Here is a 12,057-nt window from a genome sequence, read left to right as displayed (position 1 = left end):
TCCAGTGCAGCAGCTATTAATCTCAGGTCTGAGCCATATAGCAATTATGAAGCATAACAACACTGTAAGAGGGTCGACTGTAATAATAGATGTTTTATTCATTTTCACCACAGTATAAGCTTTCTTTAACAAAGCTGCTCCCCACGACCTTCACTTGGGAATGAAATCTATACAACGACATTGTTTGCCTAACCATACCATACTTAAATATATAAAGCAAGAATAAAATTTCACACTGTTGTATATGAACTGGTTTGAACAATTCTGGTTCTGAGATATGACAGGTCAGAGTTGGCATGGAACATTGGAGACAATATTGTGAATATTGTGTTTAAGGTGATAGTGACTGAAGTATTTGTGTGTGTGTGTGTGTGTGTGTGTGTGTGTGTGGTAGGTTTGCGTTAAGGACGAAGGTCTCACACATGAAGGTTATGCATTTGATCTGACAGACAAGGAAGTGTTTTAGCAAATGGAAGGCTCATCCACAGCATCTGCTCCCTCAGTCACAGCTTTCACACACTTGGCCATTGTCTGGGATGCCCGGCTGATGGGATCTGGGAGACAGACAGACAGTATTACACTCAAACAATTCCAAAAACAAAACAAAAAAAATCTGCACATAGGTGGATACATTTTCACAAGATCCTGTCCTAGACAAGTGTTGTGAGAAACAGCTGTTAGATGATCACACTCTCAATCACAGGTTGATAACTGAAGGAAGTCAAATCACACCGGTCTCACACCTACATTTTCAGACTATTATTAGATAATAACTATTACAACATACCATACATAGTATCTACAGAAAAAAAACACTATTGAGAAATATTATTTAGTTACATTCAGAAACGTATTTCAGGTACCTGTCATGTAGAAGTCTTTAACGGTTATCTGAGGGGGGACCAGAGGGTCAGCTAGTAATGTCTGATCGACAGTCTGCAAAAGAAAACCACACATATAATAAGACTGACAGGTGGAAACACAGCTACTTCAAGTCTCAAGGTGATTGCAGATGTGGTCTGAGAAATGTAAACGGGTAAAATGCTGGACCTGTGCAAGTTCGTTGGCCTGCTTGAAGTAGTTGGCTTGCTCCACATCATCGTAGCGAACCAGGTTGGGAGCCACCTCTTCCAGTCGTTCCCTCACCTCTGCCAGGGTGTCGTAGGGCAGTGTGACACCAGCCAACTAGCAAACCAACAAAAAAAATCAGAACACGTACAACAACCCAACTGTGTGGGTGTGTGAGGATTTGGAACTGTGTGCATATCTATATGTCCACCCCACCAAATGATACACATGCATGATTTATGTTGATTAATGTAATTGTCAAGATAACTATCCAGCTGACCAAAACATTGCATTATTACCATAACAATGAAATTCACATTAACTTAACACTCGGCTCTTGATTTATGTGTAGGATTACAATATTACTCATTAACAATTGTAGTGTCACAGTGGTGTCCTGATTATTATAGGTTATATTATACATACCACACATATTGTGTACCGTTGCCTAGTAACGGGGACGCTGGCCAGTTGTGCCGCTCCTTTTGGCTTATTTTTGTTTGATTATTTTCGACTACTAACATAATTTGATATACATATTTTTCGGATTTGTATATTTTATTTGTTAAACATATCAACTCGTTCTTTGTTTTTGTTGCATTTCCTCCCCCTTCCGTGGCAGTGAAAGACTGTTACCTCTGTAACATTGCTATCAACTCATAAATCTATGAACTTCAATGGCTGATGCAGTCAGTTGACTCTCTGCTGGGAGAAGGTCTTTCAGTCTACGGACGTCGGTGGGAAACACATTTTGCTATGCAAGCATGCATCAAATCCTAATTGCCTAGCTCGTTGCGGGAAAAAAGCCTTAAAAGTGAGTGAATACCTCAGACACGGCCCTGATTATCCTCCAGTCCTCGCGGGCCATGCCGGGCGCGGTCACAGCGATGCGGGTCTGCTGGGCACGGCCCTCTGTGTTGACATAGGTGCCGTTCTTCTCTGTGTACGCTGCGCCGGGCAGGATGATGTCCGCCATGGGGGCTCCCACATCGCCATGGTGACCTGTACAGCAGTGACCCAAGAGATAGGTCAGGGTCAGACACTGGAAGCATGGATGCAACTTCTAAATAAACCTATATCCTCCATCAACCCAATAAATTAATTAGAAAAAAGTAATGGTACATAGCATGTCTGCATGTTTGAACCAGTAAGTAGAACCTAGTTTATGTGTGATTATCTACGTGAGTCTAGTTTGATTGAGTGCATACACTATATGGTGATGGGTTTTTTTTTTTTTTTTTCAGTCACTGATGATTATCTATAAGAGTCTGGTTTAAGTGAGTGCATGCATGGTGGAAGGGTTTTTTCTCCCTCACTGAACGCACCCTGGTAGATGATGAAGCTGCCCTTGGGCAGGTCCTGGCGAGTGATGCAGCCAGCATCAGCCCCCAGCAAGAACAGCACCTTGGGGGGGGCCTTTCTGACAGCCTCCACACCTGGCTTGTATCCCAGATCCAGCGCAGCAACCTGACTGGCCACCCTGTCAATCAATCAATCAATCAAATCAATCACAAACACATTCCCACCAGTCAGCAAGTGAGATTCTAAATACAGCATTCCGGTCTACCAGTCTGCTTTTAAGTGTGCTCTATTCAACTGCACCCAAAATGTATGCAAATCTATAACACAACTCATCCAGCCAAGTCATCTGTAACAGTATGAACAATTGCTTTTTGTGTAAATCTAAATCCAACAACAAAACACATAAATATGCATGTGGCAGACCTGTGAAGTACATTCAGGACCTTCCATCCCTCCTCCACACCACTGCTTGCGCGGGCATTCTGGGCGATGGTGGAGACTGCGTTCATTATGGCTGCCCCATCGGCCCTCTGCAGAGTGGCACTGCCAACCACCACCACTGGCCGCTTGGCCTGGGCCAATGCCTGGCACAGGAGGACAAGCAATCAGAAATGCCTCCCTCTAGAAATTACGCCATGATCCCCAACCTCCCACTCAAATGTTCATAGTTCCGCAAAGACTGTTGTTTACCTTGCAGTAGGGATGTGTGCCAGCAGCGATGTCCTTCAACACCTGTGTGGAGTCTCCCAGGTGCTCATAGGAATAGCTGAGCTCCACCTGATGGCCCACCATTGCTACCTGCAGCTCATTATGCAGCCAGCTGGAAAAAAATTTCACTTGTCATTAATGCCCATACATCAAATCTAGATTCCACTCGCAAGTTATTTATCGCTATATGTTGATGATAATTTAGTATTCATTAATTTAGATAATTCATGCCATCTGTTTGGTAGATGCTCACAAAGATTGATTTTCTGTATCCAAACAGAAATGCACAGGTAGGAAAACTTTTATGAAATATGATGTGGCAATAAATCACTCTGCCGGCATCGATTCTCACTTTGCCTTTGGCCTGCAAAAACAATGCGTGTACTTATTCATGCATAGGCATTACTCTCTCACTGTGTATGTGGGTGTTTTTTCGACCAACAGGGAACACATTCTTGATTTGGTTCAGTTCAGAATTATTTGAACCTTGGTGCTATCTAGTGAACAAGCCCTCATTTCCACCAGTTTTGAACGGAACCAAGGATGCGTCACCAACACAGGGTGTTGCATGCATAAACAACAGTTAATGATATGCTTACACAGGATGATATGACAGTGAAAACGGCAGAAATTAGCTGTGTAAAACGTGTTAAATGCTGGATAACGTCTGCAGTGTAGTGCTAGTTTACTAGTTTTGTTTACGCATGGCAACAGTTGATATAGACGGAAAACTCATGCTTTTGTGTCTTCTCCCCTCTGAATGGTAGAATGACACGCCCACTCCGGTTCACTGGGAAAAAATACCATTTTCTTTTTCAAGTTCCGAACCAAAGTGCCACGTTCCGAGGTGTTTTTTGTTTGGTCGAAATGCTTGGTTCAAATGTTCGTTCGGGAACTGGAACGGAACCGGTTGGTGGAAAAAGGCTGTGTGTGTGTGTGTAGTACCTCTTGCGGATACGGGCGTTGAAGAGTGGGGCCTCGTAGCGTGGGTTGGTCCCAATAAGCAGCAGCAGATCACACTCCTCTATACCGGCAATGCGTGAGTTCAGCAGGTAGTTGGAGCGCAGGTCAGCACTGCAGGAGACGAAAGTGCTCAGACAGAGGAATACATTTAAGGCCTGATACAAGGATATCATTGCGAAGATTGTATACATTATAAATCTATAGACTGCATCAATTGATTCTGTATAGATCTGTAGATTCTTGGTTTTGATTCAACTTTTATGTTTAAGTCTAATTGACAGCATGTTACACCCATGGTAACAGTGTTCTGTACACTTTCCCAATCACTGTCTTTGCTAAAACATACAGTAGCACCTACATAAAATCTGTGTAAGTCCAGCAGTTATTTAACTGAAGAAAATAATTACTCACTGCAAAAGCTGGCACTGACCCACCCCAAACCAAAACCCATACATCAGAAAAAGCAAACACATTACTCTCATGGCATTCAAAAGCCAAATCATTTTTCTTCTGCCGAGTGAAGCATCAGACCACATCGGAATATATGGACACCCTTCCCTGCCCAAAGCATTTAATCTCTTTTACGTTTCATGACCCCTGCACAGCTTCACATGGAGGCACTCACCCCGCCCCAGCCATGGGAAAGACCTCCTCAGTACAGAGGTTGTCGCTGTTGAGGCGATTGAGCAGGTCTTTCAGGGCCACCAGAGACTCAGCGTCCACCATGCCACCAGCAATGGCAGCCACCTCGTTCCCCTGCACGGTCTGGAGCTGTGGGATTCAAACTCGACTTTTTAATCACTGTGGGGTGATTTTACTCCATTTTTGTCTAACAATTTACATACTGGAGAGTCAACTCTTGTTATCAAAGCTTTTCAGGACAACACAAAGATACTCCACAAGCAATGTATAGCCCATATAGCTCAAAATAGATTAAATTTGGGTAAAAAGTGTAAAAAGACCTGTACATAATACGCACAGGCACACACAAGCAGACTGTGTTGATGCACTTACCACTCCAGCCACACGGGTGAGCACATCCTCCCATGTCGTGGCAACCAGCTGTCCTGAGGCATCCTTCACCATCGGCTGGGTCAGACGCTGCCTCTTCAAGCCATCATAAGCAAACCTGAGGGGAAGGGAATGGGATGAAAGGGGAGAAAGAAAGACAACATCAATAAGTGGAAGAGGATAGTGCAGTGGTCTCAGACATGGGATGACGTGGGAGACCGGGGTTCGATTCCTGTGTGATGCGTTTGGGGCGGTGGTAGTGTTGTGGTTAAGGAACTGGGCTGTAGCGTGCAGTAGCCTGAAAGTTGTCGGTTCAATTCCCGGCTTCCACCGTTGTGCCCTTGAGCAAGGCACTTAACCCCAAGTTGCTCCGGGGACAATGTGATCCCTTGTAATATAGCTGACATATGTAAGCCACTTTGGTCAAGAAGTGTCTGCTAAATGTAATGTAATGTAATAATTTTACCTAATGACATACCTAAAACCTAATATCATGTTTACCAATAATATTAATACTGTTTGCTGTAGTACATGTTTGCTGTTTGTGTGTGTGTGTGTGTTTGTAGTACATTTCAATAAAGAAAACAACAGAAGATTTCAGAAAAATGTTGTTGGCATCTCAGAACGTGCCAGAGCCCAGGCCTACCTGGTCTTGTCGGAGATCCACTCCTCGTTAACATCCTCATTGAGACGAGGCAGAACCCTCATGACCTCCCCTCCTCTGGTGCTCAGAACAATATTACTTCCCAGAGCATCCATCACATCTATGGACTCGGTCTTCCTGTGTGCGTAAACAAGTGAAGCATTGAAATTAAGCTGTAGATCACATTTGTACGGATAAATGACCTTGGCTCAATTACAGCACATGTATATGCAGATACATGTACAGACACACTGACGGCTCCCACACACAGCTGCGTTCCGTCAACGCATTCCAGTGGGTGTTCCCGACGGTAGCTATGCAAATGACTTTAAGTAAAACCGTAATTTGATTGGTTGGTGCCGTCCGTAGATTGGCTTGATTGGCCGGTGCCGTCTGTCGGTGCAGCAACAGCTGAACTCCTCAACGCGAGCAGACAGGAGAAGCTTTGACGCAGCCGGACCCACAATTCAGTTCGGCAACGGATCACGTGAGCCCATTTAAAGTGAATGGGATGCGTCTCCAGCAACGCAATGCACGCAGCTGTGTGTGGGAGCCGTTAGACAGAGAGAGGAAGAAACAGACAATAGACAGATGGAGCGTGCGTGCATGTGTGTGTGAGTGAGTGGCACCTGCGGAGATGCACTAGGACAACCCAACATTTCTGAACTATTGTTAAGATATATGCTACAGCTGGAGACTCATACCTGGTCTCCCAGGGTCGTGAGGTGAAAGCGTAGGGCTTGGAGGTGAGTGCTCCCACAGGACAAACATCGATCACATTTCCAGACAGCTCAGACATGAACATTTTCTCCACATAGGTACCGATCTGCATGGAGTTGCCTCTGCCTGTTGTACCCAGGTCTTCAACACCCGCAATCTCACTGGCAAAGCTGCGTACATTATATAATATAAATAATAACATCAGAATGGATTGCACCATATATTGATGTGGCTTGTTATATTCGACAACATGTGCAATAAAAAAAAACAGTAAATATTGTTTATTTGTACACGTTTAATAAACAAGAAGCTGCAATGTCGCAAATGGAACATTTTCAAACCAATGTCAAACCATCAACATGTGTTCTCAAGTAAAACCTCTCCATCATGAATCCTAAATAGATTTCATTTTGTACTGCAGAGCTCGCACTTCAAATAGCCTACTTTCTGTCCTTGATGTAATTCTCCTCAAAGTCAAACTCTGAATTATGTAACAGATGGCAATATTCTTACCGGACACAGCGTGTGCACTGAATGCAGCGGGTCATGATGGTCTTGATGAGCGGGCCGATGTTCTTGTCCTCTACTGCCCTCTTGCCCTCCAGAAAGCGGCTCCTATCTGTGCCGAACTGCATGGACTGGTCCTGCACACCAAACACATATAGTCAGTCTTTTAATCTCTTCTACATTCACACCGATACATTGTCATTTGGATATAGAGACTGCTAACTATAGCTACGCCACACTCAAAATGGCCAAGCCAATTACATTTTTATTACCTGGAGGTCACACTCTCCTCCTTGGTCACAGATTGGACAGTCCAAAGGATGGTTAGCCAGCAGGAACTCCATTACACCCTCCCTAAAAAACACAAATGATAACAAAAACATTCACATACCTGGAATAACAACAAAGAAGTCTTATTCACAGGACACAAAAATATGATTTAATATATTAGCGGTATGTACTGCACTACCTGGCCTTGCGTGTCTTCTCTGAGTCTGTCAGAATGTTCCAGCCCTTCATAACAGGCATAGCACATGCTGCCACAGGCTGTCACATAAAAAACACAGACATAGTGAGAATACACAAGATAAGGTGAATCAACCTGTGCTATGGTTTAAGAAAAATATCTTGATTGCAGTGGGAGTATATATGAGTATATATGAATGTCTTGACATCAGTAGTATTCAGTACTGTGAGCAATTTATGAAATTTAGCAAGCAAGGTCCCTCATAAATGCATTACCTTTGGTGCTCTCTCAATCTCCACTAAACACATGCGGCAGTTCCCTGCTACCGACAGACGCTCATGGAAACAGAAACGGGGGATCTGCACGCCAACCTTCTCACAGGCCTATGGAGAATCACATTCTGTTGTCATTACTTCTACAGGAACAAGAGTTTTTGATAAAGCATTACATTATTCTCTTGTAGGAGAAAACCTCAAAAACAAGTTCTAGATTGATTCTTTAAATAGGAGGGAGTCCAGCAGCTGGGGGTGCAATCAAGGGTGGTACTCTAGTTAGAGTTCTACGTGTTATCATTATTATTACCAACATTCTATGTAGTGTTGCTAACATACAGTGATTTACCTGAAGCACTGTAGTACCAGGCTCCACCATAACTGGCTTTCCATCAACAAAGACTTCGACCAAGTTACTGGAAGCCCGCACAGATGTACGAACTGTGTGAGTAAAACAAAATACAACATATGTGCCAAGTCAGTTTCACAAATAGATCAACAAAGGCTGACGACCAGTATTTTCAAAAGATTAAAGACATATAGTTTAGGCTTCTTGTATGATTAAATACAGCATGTAACACTAACAAAACAACACCAAATGATTATAAACTTACCATTACTAGCTGGGGCCAGGCATGCTTTAGAGTGGGCCACCCCCGCTATGGCACGGCTGACGGCTGGCAAACGCAACATGACGCTGTAGCAGACAAAGGAAAAACTTAGTAATGTTATTTGTTACAGTGACAGCTCAACACACAATTACTCAAAGATGACCTACTATTAGCTAAGAACCCAAATTACAACAATGAAGAAATCTAGTTTCCTTCAGAAAATAAACAATACAGAAGTCCGTTTTCATGTTATGTTTTACCCAAACTGTTCAATTGCCTGATATAAACGAGGAGTTCAATGTTAGGTCACGTTAGTTAGGACACTGTAAAGGCTGCGTTAACTAGCTAGGTTACCAAACGTTACAAAAGCAGAGTTTGACTCTTGCAATGTCAACATTTTTAGGTAAGTAAGAGCCTCTTTGCAAGCGTCATATTATGTGTTGATAAACGTTTGAAATTGGCACGTTTCATGTGCGCAACTGTGTTGTTGACAAAATAGCTGAACATCTAGCTAGGCTTAACGTTACAGCAACCGGGTTAGCTTAGCTGAACATGTCAAGGGCAGAAGGAACATTAGACTTATTTTTCGACCCGTATTTGAATTTGAACATCTTGCCAGTACCATCAAAGGATTGTATCTACCGGTATTCCAACATTTTCAGAAACTGCATATCCAACTTCAACGATTTCAATGTACTTACCTTGTCGCTATTTGGCCTTCTAGACCAGAACAGCGATACAGTTGTGCACTCAGTTATGGCGATTTGGTATGTCGACTGTCGTAAAACGGAAATATACAAATCGTTACGACACCCACAATAAAACATATCTTTAAACGTGGCTTAATGTTTGTTGTACGTTGTTTGTAAAATATAACCAAAAACACTAGACGGATATTTACTATATAGCTTGGTGCACGTGTAATTTATAATGCAAAATAATACGTTTTGTAATCTCACTACAGACGTCACTTCCTGTAAAATGTATCATACATAAATCCAAAGACAATAATTTTCCTACATATGTTCATGTTTCACAAAAAAAATAGCATATTCATCAGTAGTGTCCTTTATCCATATATGTGTTCTCTACTACCTAAATTGAGTGTTTGAACTGTATCTGATCAAATTTGTCAAATTAAACATAGTTGCAGGATAATATTGTATTTCATCCAATGATTATATAACCTTTTTATTTCGTTTTGTACAGCAGCCTCTCGTAGGTGAAGAGATGCGATTCTTTATTTGACAAGTGTTACGATAAAATAGCCATGCGATAGGAGGAGCCAAGTAAAGTTGAACCCGCGTATAAATGCTTTCTCTCCATGTTTTCTCGGTCCTTCTCTCTTCCTTCTGTGGGAAGTCCACGTCGTCACACGAGGTCTAGCTAACCAGCTAAAAGTATTAACAATGGGCTTCGGTGACCTGAAATCCCCAGCTGGACTTAAAGTCTTGAATGACTTTTTGGCCGACAAAAGTTACATCGAAGGGTAATTTAAAACACTTGATAATCATTTGGAGGGACGCCATCAGCATTCTAACAATAACCGTTCATGAAGCTAACTAGCTACATTAGCCCAAGCTAACATATAGTCACTTTCTAAGGTGCAAGAAAAGCCTTGCACGCACTTAGTTCTATTAATTTGGACATTGATGCATGTCGACATTTAAGCCTTAAATTTACTTTTGAGGCATATTTTGTTAACCCGTGACGTTATTCGTAAGACGTTGGTGTGACTTGTGAGCCGAGTTTGTTAGGCCCATGAGTCTACGCTAGTGTCTCAAGTTACCTCATATAGCAGCTAGGACTATCATGAGTGAATTTGTGATTATGTTCTTTGGCAATTTTGCTTATCCTATCAGCGGGACTTCATGTAACTGGTTTGACTGCATATACAACATTTTTGAATGATTCCATCTTGTGGAGATCTTGCTACTTGTAGTTGTAGCCCTAACTTGTACCTTTGACAATTACTTGTAAATGCAGGCACATGCACACATTAGTGAAACTCATTTTGTCCATGCATTGTTTTGTTTTTTTCTTCCATCAGGTATGTTCCCTCTCAAGCCGACGTCGCTGTGTTCGATGCTCTTTCTGGGGCCCCCTCAGCTGACCTCTGCCATGCTCTGCGTTGGTACAACCACATCAAGTCCTACCAGAAAGAGAAGGGCAGGTATGTTCCCAACCCAATATAACATGTTTGGTTCATGTTGGATCATTGGACTACATCCACCAGTGTAATGATGATCATTTTCACCATCTTTCGCCTGAGTATGTGATGCACAATTATTGAAACCTGACACAACTGGAGACTGAAAATTCAGACTTTGAAGAATCAAAGGGTCAGGTATGTTGCCTAACAGATATTGTTTCCTTCAGCCTCCCAGGAGTGAAGAAAGCCCTTGGTCAGTATGGACCAGCTGGTGTAGCAGACACGACCAGCGGAGGTGGAAATGCTGGTGGTGACGACGAAGATGATGACATTGATCTGTTTGGCTCTGATGAGGAGGAGGTATGTCTCATTTTTATTACCCTTGGTACATACAGCCACTGGTAAAATGATGTTTTTAAACCATCTTTCGGCTGAACTTGTGATGGACCACTTTTGTCTCTGATGACCAGTGTATTGTAGCCATGCATTTCATAGTGTCAGTTTTTGAGATTATTTATCAAGGTCTCTTTACCCCCAGGAAAGTGAAGAGACCAAGAGGATCAAGGAGGAGAGGCTGGCTGCCTACAATGCAAAGAAGTCCAAAAGTATGTGTCCTTGGGCTGAATTGTGCCATTTTTGTGTACTACTCAGTTTTATGTTTCAGTGAACGATAACTCAGAACTGCGTAGTGCGTACATTTGGTTGGTGTAATGATGAGTTTTTCACCATCTTTCGGCTGAGTTTTTTTTGATGCACATCTTTTGTCTCTGATTGCTACCAACCATGCATCTTAAGAGTGTTAGAGCTTTGTAATGTTGTGGTGTAATATGCCTTGTCCATTCTCGTCCACACAGAGCCCACATTAATCGCCAAGTCTTCCATCTTGTTGGACGTCAAGCCCTGGGATGACGAGACGGACATGGTGGAAATGGAAAAGCATGTACGGACCATTCAGATGGACGGCCTTGTCTGGGGACAGTGTAAGTGTTTTCAACCCATTGCTCTACACCCTACAGCTACCCTGTGCATAATTGTAATAGAAATCAAAGTAATGGCCCCCTTAACCCATTGGAGTTATTTGTGATTGCTTTCAAAACATCTTAACATTAACTGGGCTGTTTCACGGTCCAGCATACTCCTGACTGAATAATTATTAGATCATGATGGTGGCATTGATTAACAGATAGATGGATGTCCAATTATTGTTCCAAATCTGGATTTGATTTAGTTTCAGATGAATTTTCAATTTGTTGCTGCTTTGATCTGATATCCCAATGGACTCATTTTTGTTTCATGATTTTATTAAGGATGATTCATAATCAGCTTTATCAATGTCTGTTTTTCCTAGCCAAGCTTGTGCCAGTTGGATATGGCATCAAGAAGCTGCAAATCGGATGCGTGGTTGAGGATGACAAAGTGGGCACAGACCAGCTGGAGGAGCTGATAACTGCTTTTGAGGACTATGTGCAGTCTGTGGATATTGCTGCCTTCAACAAAATTTAAAGCCCCAAAGCAGAGGTTGCAGACATGCAATAAAAAAGGCACTTCAAGAATGGAACCTTGAGTCTGCACTTTTTGTTGATCTTTGGATGTATTCTGTACTTGAAGGAAAACTCTTAAGTACTTTTTTGACA

General features: G+C 42.5%; 2 protein-coding genes across 2 annotated transcripts; one reads left to right on the top strand and one right to left on the bottom strand.

The window, feature by feature from the left end:
* Window positions 1-75: 75 nt before the first annotated feature.
* Window positions 76-9,064, bottom strand: ndufs1 (NADH:ubiquinone oxidoreductase core subunit S1). The gene is made up of 19 exons (XM_048268750.1): window positions 8,973-9,064; window positions 8,275-8,357; window positions 8,010-8,101; window positions 7,664-7,771; window positions 7,392-7,468; window positions 7,195-7,276; window positions 6,929-7,059; window positions 6,400-6,585; window positions 5,699-5,833; window positions 5,056-5,170; window positions 4,667-4,812; window positions 4,024-4,152; window positions 3,061-3,190; window positions 2,794-2,954; window positions 2,394-2,548; window positions 1,895-2,070; window positions 1,051-1,185; window positions 864-936; window positions 76-554 (listed from the first exon to the last, which is right to left on the bottom strand). The coding sequence occupies exons 2-19, from the start codon at window positions 8,351-8,353 to the stop codon at window positions 463-465; spliced, it is 2,202 nt and encodes a 733-aa protein (XP_048124707.1). The 5' UTR covers window positions 8,354-8,357; window positions 8,973-9,064; the 3' UTR covers window positions 76-462.
* A 540-nt stretch (window positions 9,065-9,604) lies between these two features.
* On the top strand, window positions 9,605-11,981 carry eef1b2 (eukaryotic translation elongation factor 1 beta 2). The gene is made up of 6 exons (XM_048268749.1): window positions 9,605-9,760; window positions 10,322-10,444; window positions 10,651-10,783; window positions 10,962-11,028; window positions 11,278-11,403; window positions 11,772-11,981. The coding sequence occupies exons 1-6, from the start codon at window positions 9,681-9,683 to the stop codon at window positions 11,924-11,926; spliced, it is 684 nt and encodes a 227-aa protein (XP_048124706.1). The 5' UTR covers window positions 9,605-9,680; the 3' UTR covers window positions 11,927-11,981.
* The last annotated feature ends 76 nt before the right edge of the window (window positions 11,982-12,057 follow it).

The sequence above is a fragment of the Alosa alosa genome, chromosome 17, assembly GCF_017589495.1.
Source record: "Alosa alosa isolate M-15738 ecotype Scorff River chromosome 17, AALO_Geno_1.1, whole genome shotgun sequence".
NCBI classification, from domain to species: domain Eukaryota; kingdom Metazoa; phylum Chordata; class Actinopteri; order Clupeiformes; family Clupeidae; genus Alosa; species Alosa alosa.
The sequence above is the reverse complement of the archived record's forward strand: the minus strand, read 5'-3'. Positions and strand labels throughout refer to the sequence as shown.

Excerpts from the sequence above, each read along its gene's own strand:
- ndufs1 (XM_048268750.1), bottom strand. The coding sequence starts at position 8,353 with ATGTTGCGTTTGCCAGCCGTCAGCCGTGCCATAGCGGGGGTGGCCCAC. Across the intron at positions 3,191-4,023 it reads AACGCCCGTATCCGCAAGAG|CTGGCTGCATAATGAGCTGC; the intron begins GTACTACACACA and ends ATTTTTTTCCAG. Across the intron at positions 937-1,050 it reads AGGCCAACGAACTTGCACAG|ACTGTCGATCAGACATTACT; the intron begins GTCCAGCATTTT and ends TTTCTTTTGCAG.
- eef1b2 (XM_048268749.1), top strand. The coding sequence starts at position 9,681 with ATGGGCTTCGGTGACCTGAAATCCCCAGCTGGACTTAAAGTCTTGAAT. Across the intron at positions 10,445-10,650 it reads TACCAGAAAGAGAAGGGCAG|CCTCCCAGGAGTGAAGAAAG; the intron begins GTATGTTCCCAA and ends TGTTTCCTTCAG. Across the intron at positions 11,404-11,771 it reads CGGCCTTGTCTGGGGACAGT|CCAAGCTTGTGCCAGTTGGA; the intron begins GTAAGTGTTTTC and ends TGTTTTTCCTAG.